The 17,747-nt window shown below is 46.7% G+C and overlaps 1 protein-coding gene across 3 annotated transcripts in view; it reads right to left on the reverse strand.

The window, feature by feature from the left end:
- The window catches only part of MPPE1 (metallophosphoesterase 1), a 20,731-nt gene extending 3,154 nt beyond the window's left edge, over positions 1-17,577 (reverse strand). Inside the window, exons 1-8 of one of the 3 annotated variants that reach the window (XM_008059116.2) lie at positions 17,537-17,577; positions 9,800-10,191; positions 6,806-6,914; positions 4,425-4,528; positions 3,124-3,198; positions 877-985; positions 687-752; positions 475-597 (exon numbers count right to left, since the gene is read on the reverse strand). In XM_008059116.2, the coding sequence (XP_008057307.1) occupies positions 475-597; positions 687-752; positions 877-985; positions 3,124-3,198; positions 4,425-4,528; positions 6,806-6,914; positions 9,800-10,074 (861 nt within the window). In that variant the 5' untranslated portion in view covers positions 10,075-10,191; positions 17,537-17,577. Of the gene's footprint in view, positions 1-474; positions 598-686; positions 756-876; positions 986-3,123; positions 3,199-4,424; positions 4,529-6,805; positions 6,915-9,799; positions 10,192-17,536 lie in introns of all 3 variants that reach the window. The other 2 variants (XM_008059115.2, XM_008059117.2) reach the window with 2 other exon arrangements.
- Between the last annotated feature and the right edge of the window lie 170 nt (positions 17,578-17,747).

Here is a 17,747-nt window from a genome sequence, read left to right on the forward strand (position 1 = left end):
CATAATCAATGTTTGTATACCTAACCCTGAATTGTACCCCACATCTTTATAATAAAAAATAATAATAATAACAAAAACAACCAAAAAAAATTAGCCGGGCGTGGTAGCACATGCCTGTAGTTCCACCTCCTTGGAAGGCTGATGGAAGACTGAGGCAGAAGGATCGCCTGAGCCCAGTAGGTCGACACTGGGGTGGCCCTGAGTGTGCCACTGCACTCCAACCTGGGAGACGGAGTAAGACTCCAACTCAAAAAAAAAAAAAAAAAAGAAGTAGATTTACTGGAGAAAAGAAAGGAACAAAGTGACTAAATGAAAACCAGAGGTACTATCAAAGCCCTGCCCTGGTCCCCCAGTGAATAACTGTGAAAGTCACGTGTGTTCCAGCAAACAAGTGCTCTCTCCCAGACACCTGTTCAAATGTAAGTCGGTGGGAGTCACCCTGCAACATGAAGCCACCACGATACCCTGGCCAACCTTTTGTGAAGCCTGACGAGAAAGCACGTCATATTTCTCCTTGAACGGGATGTTCCTTTCCTCGGGAGGTGCAGCATCTTCCCCAGAACAATTAGCATCACTTCTGCGGTAGAGCGGATAATGCTGCCCGGGATTTAAAGGAGAGTCACGTGGGATGTCACGAAGCCCCGACGGCTCTGCCGCCCGCCCTGTGCCCTTCCTCCTCAGCTCACCTGCAGGAGGACAGGAGCAGACATGGGTAGCGGCTGCCTGTTGCGACACCGGCTAGAACGATGTTCCTGCTGGGTACAAGTCAGGCCATCAATCATCGTTCATTCAAACGGCGGAAAGGCCAAGGAGCTGAGCGGTAAACAAAAACAGATGTGGGGATGGCAAACACCTGCGGCACAGATAACCTCCTACCTGTTGGGAGCAATTCAGCCTGTGGGAAATTTCGATGAGTTCAGCTTCTGCCTCAGAACAGATGACACAACTGTCCCCTTCCAGCGCGATGCTGTTGACCATCACGAAGCTGAAGCAGATGGGAACAAGCAGGTCAGGGCTAGTGTGGTTATGTGTTTTCTTTTCCTAGGGTTCCCACAAAAAGAAAACTATTCACAGTGTGAAGAAACAAGCCCAGAACACCTGTAAATCCCACCTAGTCTAATTTTTTTTAACAAAAATGGCATTGCTGGGAGTTGGTGTCCAAGACACAGTAAAAAGATTTTTAACCCTAAATTTGTGCAAAGTCTCAGATTACAGAAGCTCTGAGGTTAAACTGCCTCTAAGCCTAGCATCTAATGAGAACCTCATCTGTTCCAGTGCCTCCTCTGTAAAGGCCGGGATAAGAACAGGACACCTATACCATCAGCCGGTTGAGGACAAGATGACATGATATGGCAGGAGCTTAGAACACAGACTGTTGGCCGGGCGCGGTAGCTCAGCCTATCATCCCAGCACTTTGGGAGGCCAAGGCGAGAGGATTGCCTGAGCCCGGGGGCTCGAGACCGGCTTGGGCAACTTGGTGAGACCTCATCTCTATAATGAATCACAAAAACCAGCTGGACGTGGTAGCGCATGCCTGTAGTTCCAGCTACTTGGAAGGCTGAGGCGGAAGGATCCCCTGAGCCTAGTAGGTAGAGGCTATGGCGGCCGTGAGCGTGCCACTGCACTCCAGCCGGAAGACAAGAGTGAGACTCCAACTCAAAAAAAAAAAGAACACAGCATGCTGCTAGAACATATTTGGTAGATGTCAATTCAGTGTTGTTACTGCTGTGTAACGTGAACCACAGGGCACACCATACACAAACTCAGCTGGTCAGCCTCTGTAACAGCTTTACTTGAATTGTATGTTTGATGGACTCTCACTAAATATGACTTTACTTCCTACACACATGCCACCTAGGCACAAAGAAGGTGCCTGTCCATAAAGACTGCTTGAAGCGTAACCCATTTTAGAGATAAGGAGCTGAGTTATGTGAAACATGACAAACGTGTTTAAAGTTTCTTCAACACGGCCAGGCGCGGTGGCTCATGCCTATAATCCCAACACTTTGGGAGGCCGAGGTGAGAGGATTGCCTGAGCCCAAGGGTTCAAGATCAGTCTGGGCAACTTGGTGAAACTTCATCTCTACAATAAATAAAAAAATTAGCCAGGTGTGGTAGCGCATGTCTGTAGTTCCAGTTACTTGGAAGGCTGAGGCGGAAGGATCACCTATGCCCACCAGGTCGAGGCTGCGGCGGGTGTGAGTGTGCCACTGCACTCCAGCCTGGGCAACAGAGTGAGACTCCAACTCACACACAAAAAATTTATTCAACACTACATTTAGAGGGAATAACTCAAATTGTTTCCTGTCTCTTACTCAGGAAGGGAAGTTTCCTACTACAGACTCTCCCTCCAGGGAGCAGGAAGGAAAGGTGAGCATTTGCTGAGAACCCACCAGATAGAGATGACCTCACCTGACAGCCTAGGTTGCTGCTGTACCCAAGGTCAACAGCAGGCCAGGCACCCACAGGAAGAACAGGGTGAATACAGGAAAAGCTTCCTCTCCTACCTTTTTTCTCTCTACTGTTTCTACAACTAGGATAGTGTATATAGTCCTGCCCACACATGCTGTAGACACACACAGAGCTCCCAAAGGGCCTAGAAACAGGCACTGAAGTGGCCTAGCAGAGAGGGCACTGATGCTGATGGACAGGCTTAGGGTTCGAGTGCAGTGGTCTGAAAGGCAAGGCTGATGCGAACAGGCAGACACAGAGCTACAGAGGCATCGCAAACACTCTGCCACCAACTCCCAGGACCGCATAACCATGGGAACAGCCTTGGAAAAGTAAAATAAGGCCATTCTGATCAAATAAAAAGAGACTGCTTTACAAAGTGGGCTGATGACGTTCATACCACCCAGAGACAGTGCAGACTGAAAGTATGTCCTTCCTGCAATCGTGGGACAGAGCCCTAAGCCGACAGGAAACTCAGAGTGTCTTGAGGTTCCATCGCTCAGCTCCCACAGTGACCATCAGCAAGGACAGCCTGAGGGACAGTTGTTTCAAGATCACAGACCAGGCTAGATGGAACACAGATAGACAGATGGACCCAGCATGGCAGTCACCTTTATGAAATGAAGGTTCCTCGGACTAAGAGTCTTCATACGAATTGCAAAGGATACTCACTTAACACCTTTCCAGGAAAACAGCCTCTCAGAGTTGAAAACTTTCTCAAACCGTTTTACCGTGTATGTACTCATCCTATATTCAATCGCGAAAAGAAACATTTTTCAGGATAAACCATTTCAGAACTTTGCTGAGTTATCATGAACACAGAAAATAACTTTCAGGCCTTTAGTTTCAGACCAGCCCTTAGTAGTTAAGGGCTCCAACTGGCCCAGGCTATAGAAGCTAAAATCTCAGCTCCTTACAACTACTTACATGAAGCTGGAGCAAGAAGCTGCCCGCAGCCTCAGTTTACTCACTAGTACAATGGGTAAAATAACAGGACCATGGTAAAGACCAAAAGAGTTAGCATATGGACGTAAATACTTAGAACAGGATGGCACATTATAAGCACTAGAGCACTATACAAATGCTAGCTATTCAAGTGTCTAAGTGGTCTTGTTTTCTGATTACTTTGATTCCCAAAGAAAATAATTGGTCATTAAATCTAAGTTTCAAGGTAAAGGTTTCCCAAGGGCACAAGAAATTCATTCATTTGGCCCGGCTCAGTGGCTCAGCCTGTAATCCCAGCACTTTGGGAGGCCAAGGCAAGTAGATTGCCTGAGCCCGTGGGTTTGAGACCAGCCCGGGCAACTTGGCAAGACCTCGTCTCTACAATAAATCAAAAATTAGCTGGGTGGCTACTTGGAAGGCTGAAGCGGAAGGATCGCCGGAGCCCAGCAAGGTCGACGCTGGGGTGGCTGTGAGTGTGCCACTGTACTCCAGTCTGGGCGACAGTAAGACTCCACCTCAAAAAAAAAGTGGCCAGGCTCAGTGACTCAGCCTGTAATCCCGTGCCTTTGGGAGACTGAGGTGAGTGGATTGCCTGAGCCCGCAAGTTCGAGACCCGCCTGGGTATTGAGACCTCATCTCTACAATAAATAAAAAAATCAGCTGGCGTGGTAGCACATGCCTGTAATTCTGGCTACTCAGAAGGCTGAGGTGGAAGGATCGCCGGAGCCCAGCAGGTGGAGGCTGCGGTGGCCGGGAGCGGCCACTGCACTCCAGTCTGGGCGACAGAGTGAGACTCCAACTCAAAAAAAAAAAAAAAAAGTCATTCATTCACCAGATATTTGTTAAGGGTATACTACCTGCCACAATTTTTAAAACTCCTTAAAGTGCTTGCATTCCAGAGCCTGCATCTCGGAGGAAAGCAGATTTCCTCAACACAGCACACAGAAGGCCTTCACTTGAACTTTAGCCCATTTAAAATTACTGTTAACAAGAGCCCTCAGGGCACAATGCTTTAGTGAACTACTTACGCATAGTGGAAGCCAATGTCATGGTTACCAGCAACTACCTTCAGCTGCACATGACTTGGATGTCTGAACATTTTCTGAAACCGAGCCACATCATCCGCCCAGGCCTGAAGGAAATAACATCTACTGAGAGCCAGAGAACCTACCTTCCCTGTGACTAAAAAAACATGACCCCTGTTTGGATGGGAGAAGTTGATTCCCCCGTCCAAACCAGTTGCCCATAAAGTTAATGTAGAACTTTGAATTCTTAATTACATATGATACTTTTTCTACGATTACAGCTAATACTTCAGATTATTTAATTTGCTGCCAAATTTTAATCAAATAGTATCCTCCTCCATTTTAAAGACATAACTGACAATCCCCCAAAATATTCTGTTTATATACCTATTGTTTCAAGATCCCCCAAAAGCCATGCATGGACCCCAGGTTGAAAACTGCTTCAGATCTAGACATGCTGTAAGTACGAACTCTTAGAAAGTGTCCAGAAAACTTTTCATGTGTCTCAACCAAGACAAGGATGAGAACATCTTCAAAGTCAGCAACCCCTAAGGCTACGATGGTGGAAATGAGAACTAATGAGATGTTAAAAAAAGGCAAAAAAATTTACTGTAATGTTTCAAGATTATTCTGATATTTGTGTTATTTTTAAGCTTCAGAGTTATGTTAGTATAGTGCTTAGTTTTATAAGCCTAAACGTATCAACCGGACAAACACCCCAAGCTGGGTAAAAACATCTCTGTTCTATAAAGTAATCAACCTTGCCTTAAAATTTTAAATATGGCACAACCTAGGGAGACACGTTGGCTAGGAAGTCTTTCAATACATTTACAAAGATTCCACTTTGACAATTAACAGTTAAAGCCAGAATAACATAAAATCAAAATAACAAACTTAGGAAGACATTAAATGTTGCCCTTAATTTACAAAAGCAACAGATACATCTAACTTCCTTCAATAACTAGTTGCTCTTTACATATAGCAGGTTCCATTGCTCACATTTAATTGTAGCCTAGATCATAACAAACATTGCAACTCTGTAAACAGTGGGATCCTAGCAAATCTGAACCAAGACTTCCTTTGTGTAGCTATTGGACTGTCCTGGGAAATGCCTATGAAGTTTTAAAAAATATCTCCCAAATAAAATCCCTTCTGAAAACCTTTAGGGACTGAACATCATTCACTAAGTAGCAAGAACAGTTCCTGCTTTCATTCATTCCAAGAATGTAATAAGCCAAGCACTGTGACAGCTAAGGTGAAAACAACCTTTCTCCTGGGTTTACGAAAGGCTTATGTTACCCCAATGCTCAGGCAGGAGTCTCAGCCCCCTGAGAGCAGAGAAATTTCACACTAAGTCTTCACGGATCCCTCTTCACCTCTCACTCAGAAGACAGTCAGAGGAGAGTAGCAAGTAATCTTTGTAGCACAGTTCTCATAATGTAGTGGCTAAATAAAAGTGTGGCGGAGGCGAGGGGATTACCTGAGCTCTTGGGTTCGAGACCCGCCTGGGCAACTTGGCGAGACCTCATCTCCACAATAAATCAAAAAATTAGCCGGGCATGCTGGCATGAACCTGTGGTTCCAGCTACTTGGAAGGCTGAGACAGAAGAATCACCTGAGTTCAGGGGGTCGAGGCTGCATGGTGGCCAGAAGCATGCCACTGCACTCCAGCCTGGGCGACAGAGTGAGACTCCCAACTCAAAAAAATTAAAAATAAAAATAACAAGAGTGTAGGTTGGGCACAGTGGTGCACGCCTATAATCCCAGCACTCTAGGAGGCCAAGGTAAGAGGATTGCCTGAGCCCATGGTTTCAACACCAACCTGGGCAACTTGGCGAGACCTCATCTCTACAATAAATCAAAAAATTAACTGAGTGTGTTTGCACAAGCCTGTAGTTCCAGCTACTTGGAAGGCTGAGATGGAAGGATCGCCTGAGCCCAGGGGGTCGAGGCTGCGTGGTGGCCGTGAGTATGCCACTGCACTCCAGCCTGGGCGACAGAGTGAGACCCTGACTCAAAAAACAAATAAAAATAAGAGTGTACATTCAATGGCCATTTCAACATGCATTCTGTAATTTTGGTAACAACTGGAAATAGCATCCATCTTGCCTGTTTTTCCCTTTCCCAAGAAGTTCACAAGACAGTGCATTGCAACCAAATGATGTCTGGCTAATCCACGCATTTGCTAAATAGACAAACATAAGATTAGCCAGCCTAACTCAAGATTAGCGTTAGACACACATCCTAAAAATTCTCGAGATAGACTATGCATTTTATGTCAGTACTAAGCAAAGCGTCCAGCTTGAGCTGGTGGTGCCTCATAGATTTCCTGGACTGGATGGTCCCTCAAAGCAGGATGAGGGGCCTGGATCACAGGGTCCTACCTGGGCAGAGCTCCATTTTCCTTCATCAAAGATATCCCCCAGAATGAAGACAACTTCTGGCTGCAGCAACCACAGCGCCGTCTGGAAAGCTCTCTCCATTTGCCATTCCCTGGAGGCCAAGAGGAAGATAGAAGGCGTCAGCCTCTTTCTTGCATGGAGGCCACTTCTGTCTTAAGAGCCATTAAAAAGGTGAACTGAAGCCGGGCTTGGTGGCTCAGCCTGTAATCCCGCGCCTTTGGGAGGCTGAGGTGAATGGATTGCCTGAGCCCGCGGGTTCAAGACCCGCCTGGGCAGTGAGACCTCATCTCTACAATAAATCAAAAACTCAGCCGGGTGTGGTAGTGCATGCCTGTAATTCTGGCTACTGGGAAGGCTGAGGCGGAAGGATCGCCGGAGCCCAGCAGGTCGAGGCTGCGGTGGCTGGGAACGGCCACTGCACTCCAGTCTGGGCGACAGAGTGAGACTCCAACTCAAAATAAAATAAAATAAAATAAAAAGGTGAACTGAATGATCCCAGGCTCCTTCCTGACGAGCCTCTCGCACCCCAGGCTTGGAAGGGCCGAGTCTGTATCTGACTAAATGTGGGGAATTAATTAGCATAATACTATAAGAAGGGGATTGGCAGTAGTGGGAAACTGCCAGGGGAGAGGGGGTGGGATTGGCAGTTGAGGGAAACTGCCAGGAAGGGAGGGGCACACCTCATCAACAAGGGTATCTGCATAATAAATATTTGTATATCTAACCCCGAATTGTACTCCACATCTTTAAAATAAAAATGAAAAGATGTGGGGAATTAAATACCGAATGAGAGTCAGCCCCCTTCCCAACACACCTCTAACAGTCCAACACTGACTTCCTCTACATGGTGTCCCAGACCCCACACTGTTCCCCAAAGCCGTCACTCAGTTAAGAGAGCCCCAGGGATTTGAGGGCATCTAATGCAGCTCCCAGAGAGTCCCAATGTAGACTGAGTTTGCACCATACAGAGAAGGTGATAGTATCTAGCTCAAGTTTCACTTCTTACAGGGACTTAAACTTCCTTCTTTGCTTCAGAGTCGGGGGAGACAACGAGAGAAACAGACTGGCCAATATCAGATTAGTAAACCCTGTAGATTTCAGAAAGACAAGGAATCATCCCAAAGATAAGATGAGCAAACGAAAAGAGCCTGGGATCTGCAACTGACAGGCAATGGCTTAAAACCCCAGCTCCACGTGTTGACAGGCTGTGGCCTGGAGAACACTGCCTACTCTGACTTCTGGTTTCTTCACTGGTAACACCTACTTGCACAGGATATGTATGGGAATTGAAAAATTCCCAGCACAGCACAGGCATATGGCGGGTGCTCAAAAACACCAATGCTTGGTCAGCCTTCCCACGCTTCAACCTAAGCAACTCCAGCCCATGTCGTTTTCCTAAGGATCACAAATCTATCCTCCTTTTTAAGCATTCTTCTAGCTGCACTGCCCCACAAAAGGAAAATGTTATGTTCTTGGATACATAACTAGGGGAGGCTGGGTGCAGTGGCTCATGCCTGTAATCCCAGCACTTTGGAAGGCCAAGGTCAGAGGATCAGTAGAAGCCAGAAGTTCAAGACCAGCCTGGACACATAGCGAGACCCCCCAACTCTACAAAAAAATTTTAAAAGTTAGGTGGGCGTGGTAGCTGGTACCCCATCGATGACTTCTGGTAGGCCCTAGAAGCCAGGAGGGGGTAGCAGCCCACATGTCCATCAACAGGAAAATGGACAAGCAAAACGTGGCCCATACATGCAAGGTCTATACGAAAGAAGGAAATTCTGGCACATGCTGCGCGGATGGACCTCGAGGACATTATGCTAAGTGAAAAAAGTCAATCACAAAGGGACAAATGCTGTATGATTCCACGTGTATGAGGTACCCAGAATGGTCAAATTCACAGAGATGGGAAATAAAACAGAGATTGCTGGAGCCTGGGACGGGGGCTGGGAAAGAAAGAATGAAGATTCAGTGTTTAATGGGTGCAGAATTTCCGTTCAGGAAGAGAGTTCTGGAGATGATGGTGATGGCTACACAAGACAAATGCACCTGATTCAAAAATAATTTTGGCTGAGCACAGCAGCTCAAGCCTGTAATCCCAGCATTTTGGGAGGCTGAGGCAAGAGGATTGCCTGAACCCAGGAGTTCGAGACCAGCCTGGACAACTTGGTGAGACCTTGTCTCTACGATAAATCAAAAAATTAGCCGGGCATGGTGGTACATGCTTGTGGTTCCAGCTACTTGGAAGGCTGAGGCGGAAGGATCGCCTGAGCCCAGCAGGTGGAGGCTGCAGTGGCCAGGAGCATGCCACTGCCCTCCAGCCTGGGTGACAGAGTGAGACTCCAACTCAAAAAATAAACAAATAAAAATTTTAAAAATAATTTTAAAATGAAAAGACTTTCTGATGGAAAAACAGATGGACCATGCAGGGGCAGGTCTGAGTGGGAGAAGGACCTGGCCCTTCCCCAGGAGGCAGCCACAAACCTGCCCTGTTCCTCTGCTGTCCAGAGAAGGCAAAAAACCAACTGGCTCGGAATTACACACCGGCATAAGTGAGAGGACCAGCAGCACAGTCTGTGTTCTCCCTGCCAGGGCACCACTCCCAGGTGCTGGCCAGTGCTGGTATCTTCTTCTTATCTTAACCCAGTTTCAAGCAAGGAAGCAGAGGCTCAGGGGGGCCCTAGTTACTTGACGCAGTCACAAAGTTATCAGTGGTCCAGACCTGATCCCAAATTATGAGGCCCTGTATATATATAGATATAGATATACAAATACATATATATAATGTATGTATATGTGTATGTAGGTATATATATATATATATATATATCTCCAGGAAAGTCAAAGTCAAATACCCTAAATGTCCTTCCTTGAGAGAATAACTAAGAGGAATCTAAAGCTATCAAGCCTGACCTGTGGAGAAAGGGTTATATCTTTTCCCTACAGAATTTCAGAAGAGTTCCTGATGTTACTTCTCACCTTCGTAATTTGTCTAGCCAGTGGCCTTGGACTTCCCCAAGCAGGTGAGTATCAGCCAGAAACATGGCTTTCAGCACAGGATCAAGTGTGGCTCGTTTGCCATCAGAGGCTGGAGTTTTCACCTCAGGCCAATGACACCGAAAGATCACTAAGTAATAGATTAAAAATTCACAAAACAGAAGCACAGCAAAGACAATAGCTACGAGTCTCAACAGCAACAAACTCCTCTTCTTCAGTGGACGAAAATACTGCCTTCTAAGCCCCGGTCTGATCATAGCTATTTCTCCAGCCCAGGAGTTGCCAGCAACCAGGAGTCCAATCCATCAAGAGTTCACCATAAGAAAACTGCAGAATGCTGGGTAGCAGAGGGTATTCGCATCTCAGTCATGTATCTACAAGGAAAAGTAAGAGAGGTGGGTTTGTTGTTTAATAATGCCAGTATCACCACCTCCCTCTGTGAAGAACTAATGATTGCAGCATCCTACCTACATTCCCAAATAAATTGTCTTGTACTCTTACGATGATGATATGCCAGGTTACTAATAAGGAAAACAGCTGACCCCTTCGCCTCCTCTGAGGTCTCTATGCCTCCACATGCCAGAATAATGAATAGAATGATCTTCCCACTAAGGTGATAAAATTGTTATAAGACGCTAGAAACCATCAAACGGGAGCCTATCAGAAGGATGAGGGTAAAGGTAGGAGACAGAATGAGAAAATTCAACAAACATTATGTAAGCCTAATTTGACATCCTGAAGGTTAATTGCCAACCCCCATGACCTCAAAATGAGCTTGCCATAATGCGTTGCCTTTTGTCTGAACTCATCACTTTTTCTACTTTGCTTTTCCACAAAAGAAATGAATATTTATGGACAATGTGCTTTGAAGATCCAGGAATTCATTCTACATTGGACTCAGAGATTGGGATCCAAAAAAAGCCACCATCTATGATTGTGAATATTGAACACTACAACTAGACGATATGTTTTCACAAAAACGGGCTCCCCCTGCAAGTTAGCTTTGAAATTCTAGGTGGCCTTCTTTTAAAAGACTTTCATGTGCAGTGGCTTCTCTAAGGGAATATTCAAAATGTTTACAGATTCATCCCAAATCTTAGATGAGCTTTGCCTCCTGTAAAAAAAAAAAAAAAAAAGCATCTATTTTTGAGACCTCTGGGGAGGAAAGCTGGTGAAAGGCTGCCTGAGACACGCTACATACAGTAAGTGGTGTTCTGCTACCAGGTTCCTCAGCTTGTGCTCAAGATGAGAATCTACAATGGCAGTGACCTTCCCAAGGAAGCATAGAACACTCAGGTGTCAGAGAGGCACTGAAGTCTTGTGGGGTGGGGGGTCTATGGGAGACAGACTAGAGACCCTAAATGGGCAAGTAAAGAAAGAAAATCTTCTTCCCAGGAAGTGGGTTTCTAACATGAATCTAGGAACTTCATATCATTATTGAGCATGGAGTCAAGAACAACCTCTAAAATCATCTTTGTGAAATTCAGTCTTCAGAACCGTACACATTTGCACACGGAAATTAAGACTAACCCTCAGTCCTATCAAAGCCACTCATTTGTTCCACAGTAGTGTTCTATAGTGAGCAACCATTATGTTACGGAAACAATTTTAAATCCTACCTCAAGAAAGATAAGTAGGGGGTGAACATGTACCTTGAGCCATCATCAGAAGTTTAAAATTTAACTGAAAGATACCTTCAGAAATTGGTAAATGAGGCAATCTTTTCGTGATATTAAAATGGAGCACTGGCAATTGGTATGTTGTACTACTAAGAACTCAGTGCCATTTGTGACTCTTCTGAAGAAGATGCAAATCTAGGAAAGGGTGAAATGGATGCCCCTAAAGATTGTGTCCTTAGTCAGGCATGGTGGCTCATGCCTATAATCTCAGCACTTTGGGAGGCTGAGGTGAGAGGACTGCCTGACCCCACGGGTTCCAGTCCAGCCTGGGCAACTTGGTGAGACCTCATCTCTACGATAAATTGAAGGAAACCAGAGCATAAGCTGACAAGGTCTTTATGTTTCTTGGCTTGTGTTCAAGGAACCAAGCCTATATTTCCTTTGTCTCCCCTGACCTTTGGTTGTTATTCCATGAAGAACACAGCAGAGTCATGCCTAGTCCAGAGGCTGCCTGTCTTAAGGGATTGCCTTGCTTTTAACTTAGCATAGATGTTAAGATAAGCATAGTTTAGACATTAACATATATCTTTTTTGTTTGTTTGTTTGTTTTTGAGTTGGAGTCTCACTCTGTCGCCCAGACTGGAGTGCAGTGGCTGGCCACGGCCACCTGCAGCCTCGCCTACTGGGCCAGGTGATCCTTCCGCCTCAGCCTTCCAAGTAGCCCCTCAGCCTTCCAAGTAGCCGGAATTACAGGCATGCGCTACCACGCCCAGCTGATTTTTTTTTTAATTCATTGTAGAGATGAGGTTTCGCTGCCCAGGCGGGTCTCGAACCCTCGGGCTCAGGCAATCCACTCACCTCAGCCTCCCAAAGGCACGGGATTACAGGCTGAGCCACCGAGCCCGGCACAACATATATCTTGCTTGTGTGGTTTTGCCCTCCCTCATGTGATTTTTTCCCTATATAAGAGGCATGTGGTGAAAATAAATGTGCTCTCTCTCACTCCATACCTGGGAGAGAGTCCTCCCAATCCCACTGTTTCTGTCTCTTTCTTTCTCATTCCCTCCCCCCACCTCAGGCCCTGCTCAGTGGAGGCCGGAACTCTGCAATAAATCAAAAAATTAGTCAGGCATGGTGCTGTGTGCCTGTAGTTCCAGCACCTGAGCCCAGCATGTCGAGGCTGCAGTGGCCGGGAGCAGCCACTGCACTCCAGTCTAGATGACAGAGTGAGACACTAACTCCAAAAAAAAAGAAAGACTGTCTCCTTGGGACTCTGTCCTGGGGACTGCCCATGATTTCTCTGAATCTGAATGCCATTAAGTACTTGATTAAAAAGGGAGCAGTAAACAAATGTGAGATTTTAAGTATGTCCTTTCAGACAGAGAAGTCCAAGCAGCCTTGTACACTAGCTGGAATCAACTGTTTTTACTGGATACTCCTCAGAAAACCCACATCTTTACCAGTGGGACCCCAGTACATAAGCAGGTTCATACAGTACCTCATCCTCTCCACTTAGAACTTCCTCAGTGTCTGCATGGTGGCTCACGCCTATAATATCAGCACTTTGGGAGGCCGAGGTAAGAGGATTGCCTGAGCCCACGGGTTCGAGACCAGCCTGGGCAACTTGGTGAGATCTCGTCTCTACAATAAATCAAAAAATTAGCCAGGCGTGGTGGCGCGTGCCTGTAGTTCCAGCTACTTGGAAGGCTCAGGTGGGAGGATCACCTGAGCCCAGCAGATTTAGGCTGCGGGAGCTGGGAGCGTGCCACTGACCTCCAGCCTGAGAGACAGAGTAAGGCTCCAACTCAAAAAAAAAAAAAGAACATCCTCAGTTCACCTGTTTTCTCTAATGTCAAACCATACATGCCACATCACCAGAACAACCATATACATCTATCTTCCAACGGGGGACACTTTTGAGAATGAGAAGTGGCACAAATAAAAACAGGGTAATACCTCATGATCTCACTTCTAAGTGGGAGCAAAACTAAGGATTCGCAAAGTATAATGAACACTGGTGACTCAGAAGGGGGAGGGGTGGAGGGATGGAAAACTACCTATCAGGTGCAAAGCGCACAGGTCGGGCGGTGGGTACACTTAAAAAAAACTATTTGCACTCCCTAAGGCTATTGAAATAAAGAAAAAGTTAAAAAAAAACCCCAAAAAAACAGGACAATGACATAAACCAGAACTGGCCCAGGCAATTCAGGTGTGCAGCCACCATGGGCATAACTCCACCCTAAATTACCAAGTGTGAAATCAGACACAGACGAGGGGGAAGCAGCAATACCTGCTTGCTGTCATCCACTGATCTGCAACCAAACTGCAGAACAATCGCAAAAATGTTAGTAGCCATGCACCAGTGTAATGGAGGGGATGGAGCCTCTGCTTGGCTGATAATCAGAAAAAAGAGGAAAGAGAGAGTCTGTGGAATAACAAATACATTCCCTCACACCCTCCAATTTTCTTTGTTCTGATTAAATCAAATATATCAAAGTCAACCACTTGATCCTCATGTCTCATTTTTCTTCAAAGGGCCTAGAATCACCTAAAATCCTAAAAGCGAAGCCCAAAACAGTAGTTGAAACTTTCTGTAAGAAAGGGATTGACAGGCCGGGTGCGGTGGCTCAGCCTGTAATCCCAGCACTGTGGGAGGCCAAGGTGAGAGGATTACCTGAGCCCAGTGTTTCGACCAGCCTGGGCAACTTGGTGAGACCTCGTCTCTAGAATAAATCACAAAAACTAGCCAGGTGTGGTGGCCTGCATCTGTAGTTCCAGCTACTTGGAAGACTGAGGCGGAAGGATAGCCTGAGCCCAGCAGGTCAAGGCTGTGGTGGCCGTGAGCATGCCACTGCACTCCAGCCTGGGCGACAAGAGTGAGACTCCAACTCAAAAAAAAAAAAGGAAGGAATTGGCATGAGCAGGATACTGCCAGGGTTGGGGGTAGAAGGGAACACAGCATCAATAAGGGTACCTGATCTCAAACCAGGCAAAGTGGGGACCAAAGGGAGGCCCAACTTTACCTGAATGATGCCCACTTGAATACCTAATCCTGAATTGTGACTCGGACCTACAATCCCAGCACTTTGGAAGGCTGAGGCCAGGGAATTGCTTGAGCCCAGAACTTGGAGACCAGTCTAGGCAACATAGTGTAATTTCTACAAAAATATCTACCCTACATCTTTAAAATAAAATATATTAGTAATAAAAAAAACTCATCAAAATGTAGGAGATAAAATAATGTCAGAAACCAAATAAAGCATCCAAACATTAAAAAAAAAAATAGAGGCCAGTCGCAGTGGCTCATAACTATAATCCCAGCACTTTGGGAGGCCGAGATGAGAGGATTGCCTGAACCCACAGGTTCGAGACCAGCCTGGGCAACTTGGCAAGACCACATCTCTACAATAAATCAAAAAATTAGCCAGGTGTGGTGGCACGTGCCTATAGTTCCAGCTACTTGGAAGGCTGAGACAGAAGGATCTCCTGAGCCCAGCAGGTTGAAGATGTGGTGGCCGGGAGCATGCCACTGCCCTCTAGCCTGGGTGACAGAATGAGACTCCAACTCAAAAAAAAGAAAAAGAAAGAAAGAAACTTTCTAAAACCTTGTTTCCTCCTAGTTGAGAGGGAAGAATCCTGACCTAGAGTTGGGCTTAGGATTCTTTTCTGTGCATGCCTTTACAATTTTATTGTCTCAAGTTTCCCAAAATGGAATACCAGAATGACAACTTGTTAATTGCTCTTCTGCATCCACTCCCTTGTTTGAGCAGCCATGACCAAGAGGAGCAAGAAATACCAGGGAGGGGTGAGCAGGCTGGGGACAAGGCAGGTGACTCTGCCCACAGACACAGTCCGAGGTGGGGCTGGGCATGATGAGACACAAAACTGCAGGGCTCCAGCTTCCCTGGACCAAAAGAGTAGGACAAAAGGACACAGAGACGAGCTATAGGGTTGCACTTCCAAGCAACCTGAGCCCCGCCTGACCCTGACACTCCCCAATGGCCACCTGGAAGGAGGGCCACCCTGCAAACGTCTATGTTCTTTTTTCCAAAAAAAAATTTTAAAATATCCTACAGGGAGCCATCCAACTAGAGGAGGACCTCGAAGGAAAGAAGGAGGGAGGAGAGAAGGAAAAAGTGCAGAGAGCGCAAGCAAGCCAGCTGTGCTGCCACGTTTTCTTCAAAAAACCCTAATCCCTAGCCGGCTCGGTGGCTCAGCCTGTAATCCCGGGCCTTTGGGAGGCTGAGGTGAGTGGATTGCCTGAGCCCGCGGGTTCGAGACCCGCCTGGGCAGGCAAGACCCCATCTCTAGAATAAATCAAAAAAAATCAGCCGGCGTGGTAGCGCGTGCCTGGAATTCCAGCTACTTGGAAGGCTGAGGCGGAAGGATCGCAGGAGCCCAGCAGGTTGAGGCTGCGGTGGCAGGGAGCCGCCACTGCACTCCAGTCTGGGCGACAGAGTGAGACTCCAACTCAAAAAAAAACAAAACCCTAATCCCATGTGGATCAGTCTCTGGTGTAACATAATCATTTTTTAAAAATAACAGAGTGGGCTGGACTCAGTGGCTCAGTCTGTCATCCCAGCACTTTGGGAAGCCGAGGTGAGTGGATGGCCCGAGCCCGCGGGTTCGAGACCAGCACCAGCAATTTGGCAAGACCTCATCACAATAAATCACAAAAATCAGACGGGCATGGTGGTGTGCATCCGTAGTTCCGGCTACTTGGAAGGCTGAGGTGGAAGGATCGCCAGAGCCCAGCAAGTTGATGCTGGGGTGGCTGTGAGCGTGCCACTGCACTTCAGCCTGGGCGACAGAGTCAAAAAAAGACTCCGACTCAAAAAAATAAAAATAAATAACAGGGTAAAAATCATATCTGGAAAACTCCTGACATTAGATCCTTAAACAGAATTCCTTTTGCTCAAATCTTGGAAAATGTTTCTTCCTTTTCCTAAGAATTACTGAATTAGTATTCTTACGGTTATCTTCAATGTTATGGGCAAAACATGCCCCTTTCTCCTCCTGAAATGAAGACAGAATAATTTGTTGAGCTGAGGAGGTGGCAGAAGGGATCCATTCTCTCCCTGGAAATGGCACCAGCAGGGCCATCAAGCCATTCAACGCCATGCTTTAGGTAATATCGAATACCTGTTTTATATATAAAACACAGAAACAACATCGTGTCTATACTGCCCAACATAGTTGTCGTTGCGTTCCAGCAGAGAAGTCGTTGTGTTCCAGCTGCGTTCCAGCAAGGCCCAGTGGCTCACACCTATAACCCCAGCACTTTGGAAGGCGGAGGTGGGAGGATTGTTTGAGCCCAGGAGTTGGAGACTGTCTGGACAACATAGTGAAATCTCTACCAAAAGAAAATCAGAAAATTAGCCGGTAGGGTGGTGTGTGCCTGTAGGTCCCAGCTACTGGGCAGGCTGAGGTGGGAGGATTGCCTGAGCCCAGGAAGTCCAGACTGAGGTGAGCCATGATCATGTCACTGCACTCCAGCCTGGGTGACAGAGTGAGACCTGACTCGGAAAAAAAAGAGTAACAGCTGCAATCCATATTTGGGAGCAAACATTTTCTCTTTGAATTTTTAACTTCCTTAAATATCTAAATCTCCCCCCAAACAGCATGGAAAAAAATTAATATTTAATATGCACCGACCTGTAGCTTTTTTTCTCTCACTTGTTCATTATCTTATCACAATCTCATCAATGGCTATTTGCGTCTGAAATTTTTCATTTTAAGTGTTTTGTTTCAGTTTTTGTTTTTGAGTTGGAGTCTCACTCGGTCGCCCAGACTGGAGTGCAGTGGCCGCTCCCGGCCACCGCAGCCTCGACCTGCTGGGCTCCGGCGATCCTTCCGCCTGTAGCTGGAACGACAGGCGCGCGCTCCCACGCCCGGCTAATTTTTTTGATTTATTGTAGAGATGAGGTCTCACCAAGTTGCCCAGGCGGGTCTCGAACCCGCGGGCTCAGGCAATCCACTCACCTCAGCCTCCCAAAGCGCTGGGATTACAGGCTGAGCCACCGAGCCTGGCTTAAGTGTTATTTTTAAATAAGATTTTTTTTTCCCAAGCTACTCCCACACCCTAATACATGGGTCTTACGTAATCGAGATTTTCCCGCGAGTGATCTCCAGGTGCTGTTTTTCAGTGGGTTAACTTGCGATCCCAAAGGGGCCAGAAAGTTCCATTTCGCAGAAGGCAAAGCAAAGCCCCCCGGCGGAGTTCCGGCGAGGCAGTTCACCTGTCCCCGAGAGGCAGCTCTCGTGGGCGGAGGGACCCCAGGCGCCGCGCAGCCTGCCAGCTTCCCGGGGAG

Source organism: Carlito syrichta, unplaced genomic scaffold, assembly GCF_000164805.1.
Source record: "Carlito syrichta isolate Samal-C Ts95f unplaced genomic scaffold, Tarsius_syrichta-2.0.1 Scaffold303725, whole genome shotgun sequence".
Taxonomy (NCBI): domain Eukaryota; kingdom Metazoa; phylum Chordata; class Mammalia; order Primates; family Tarsiidae; genus Carlito; species Carlito syrichta.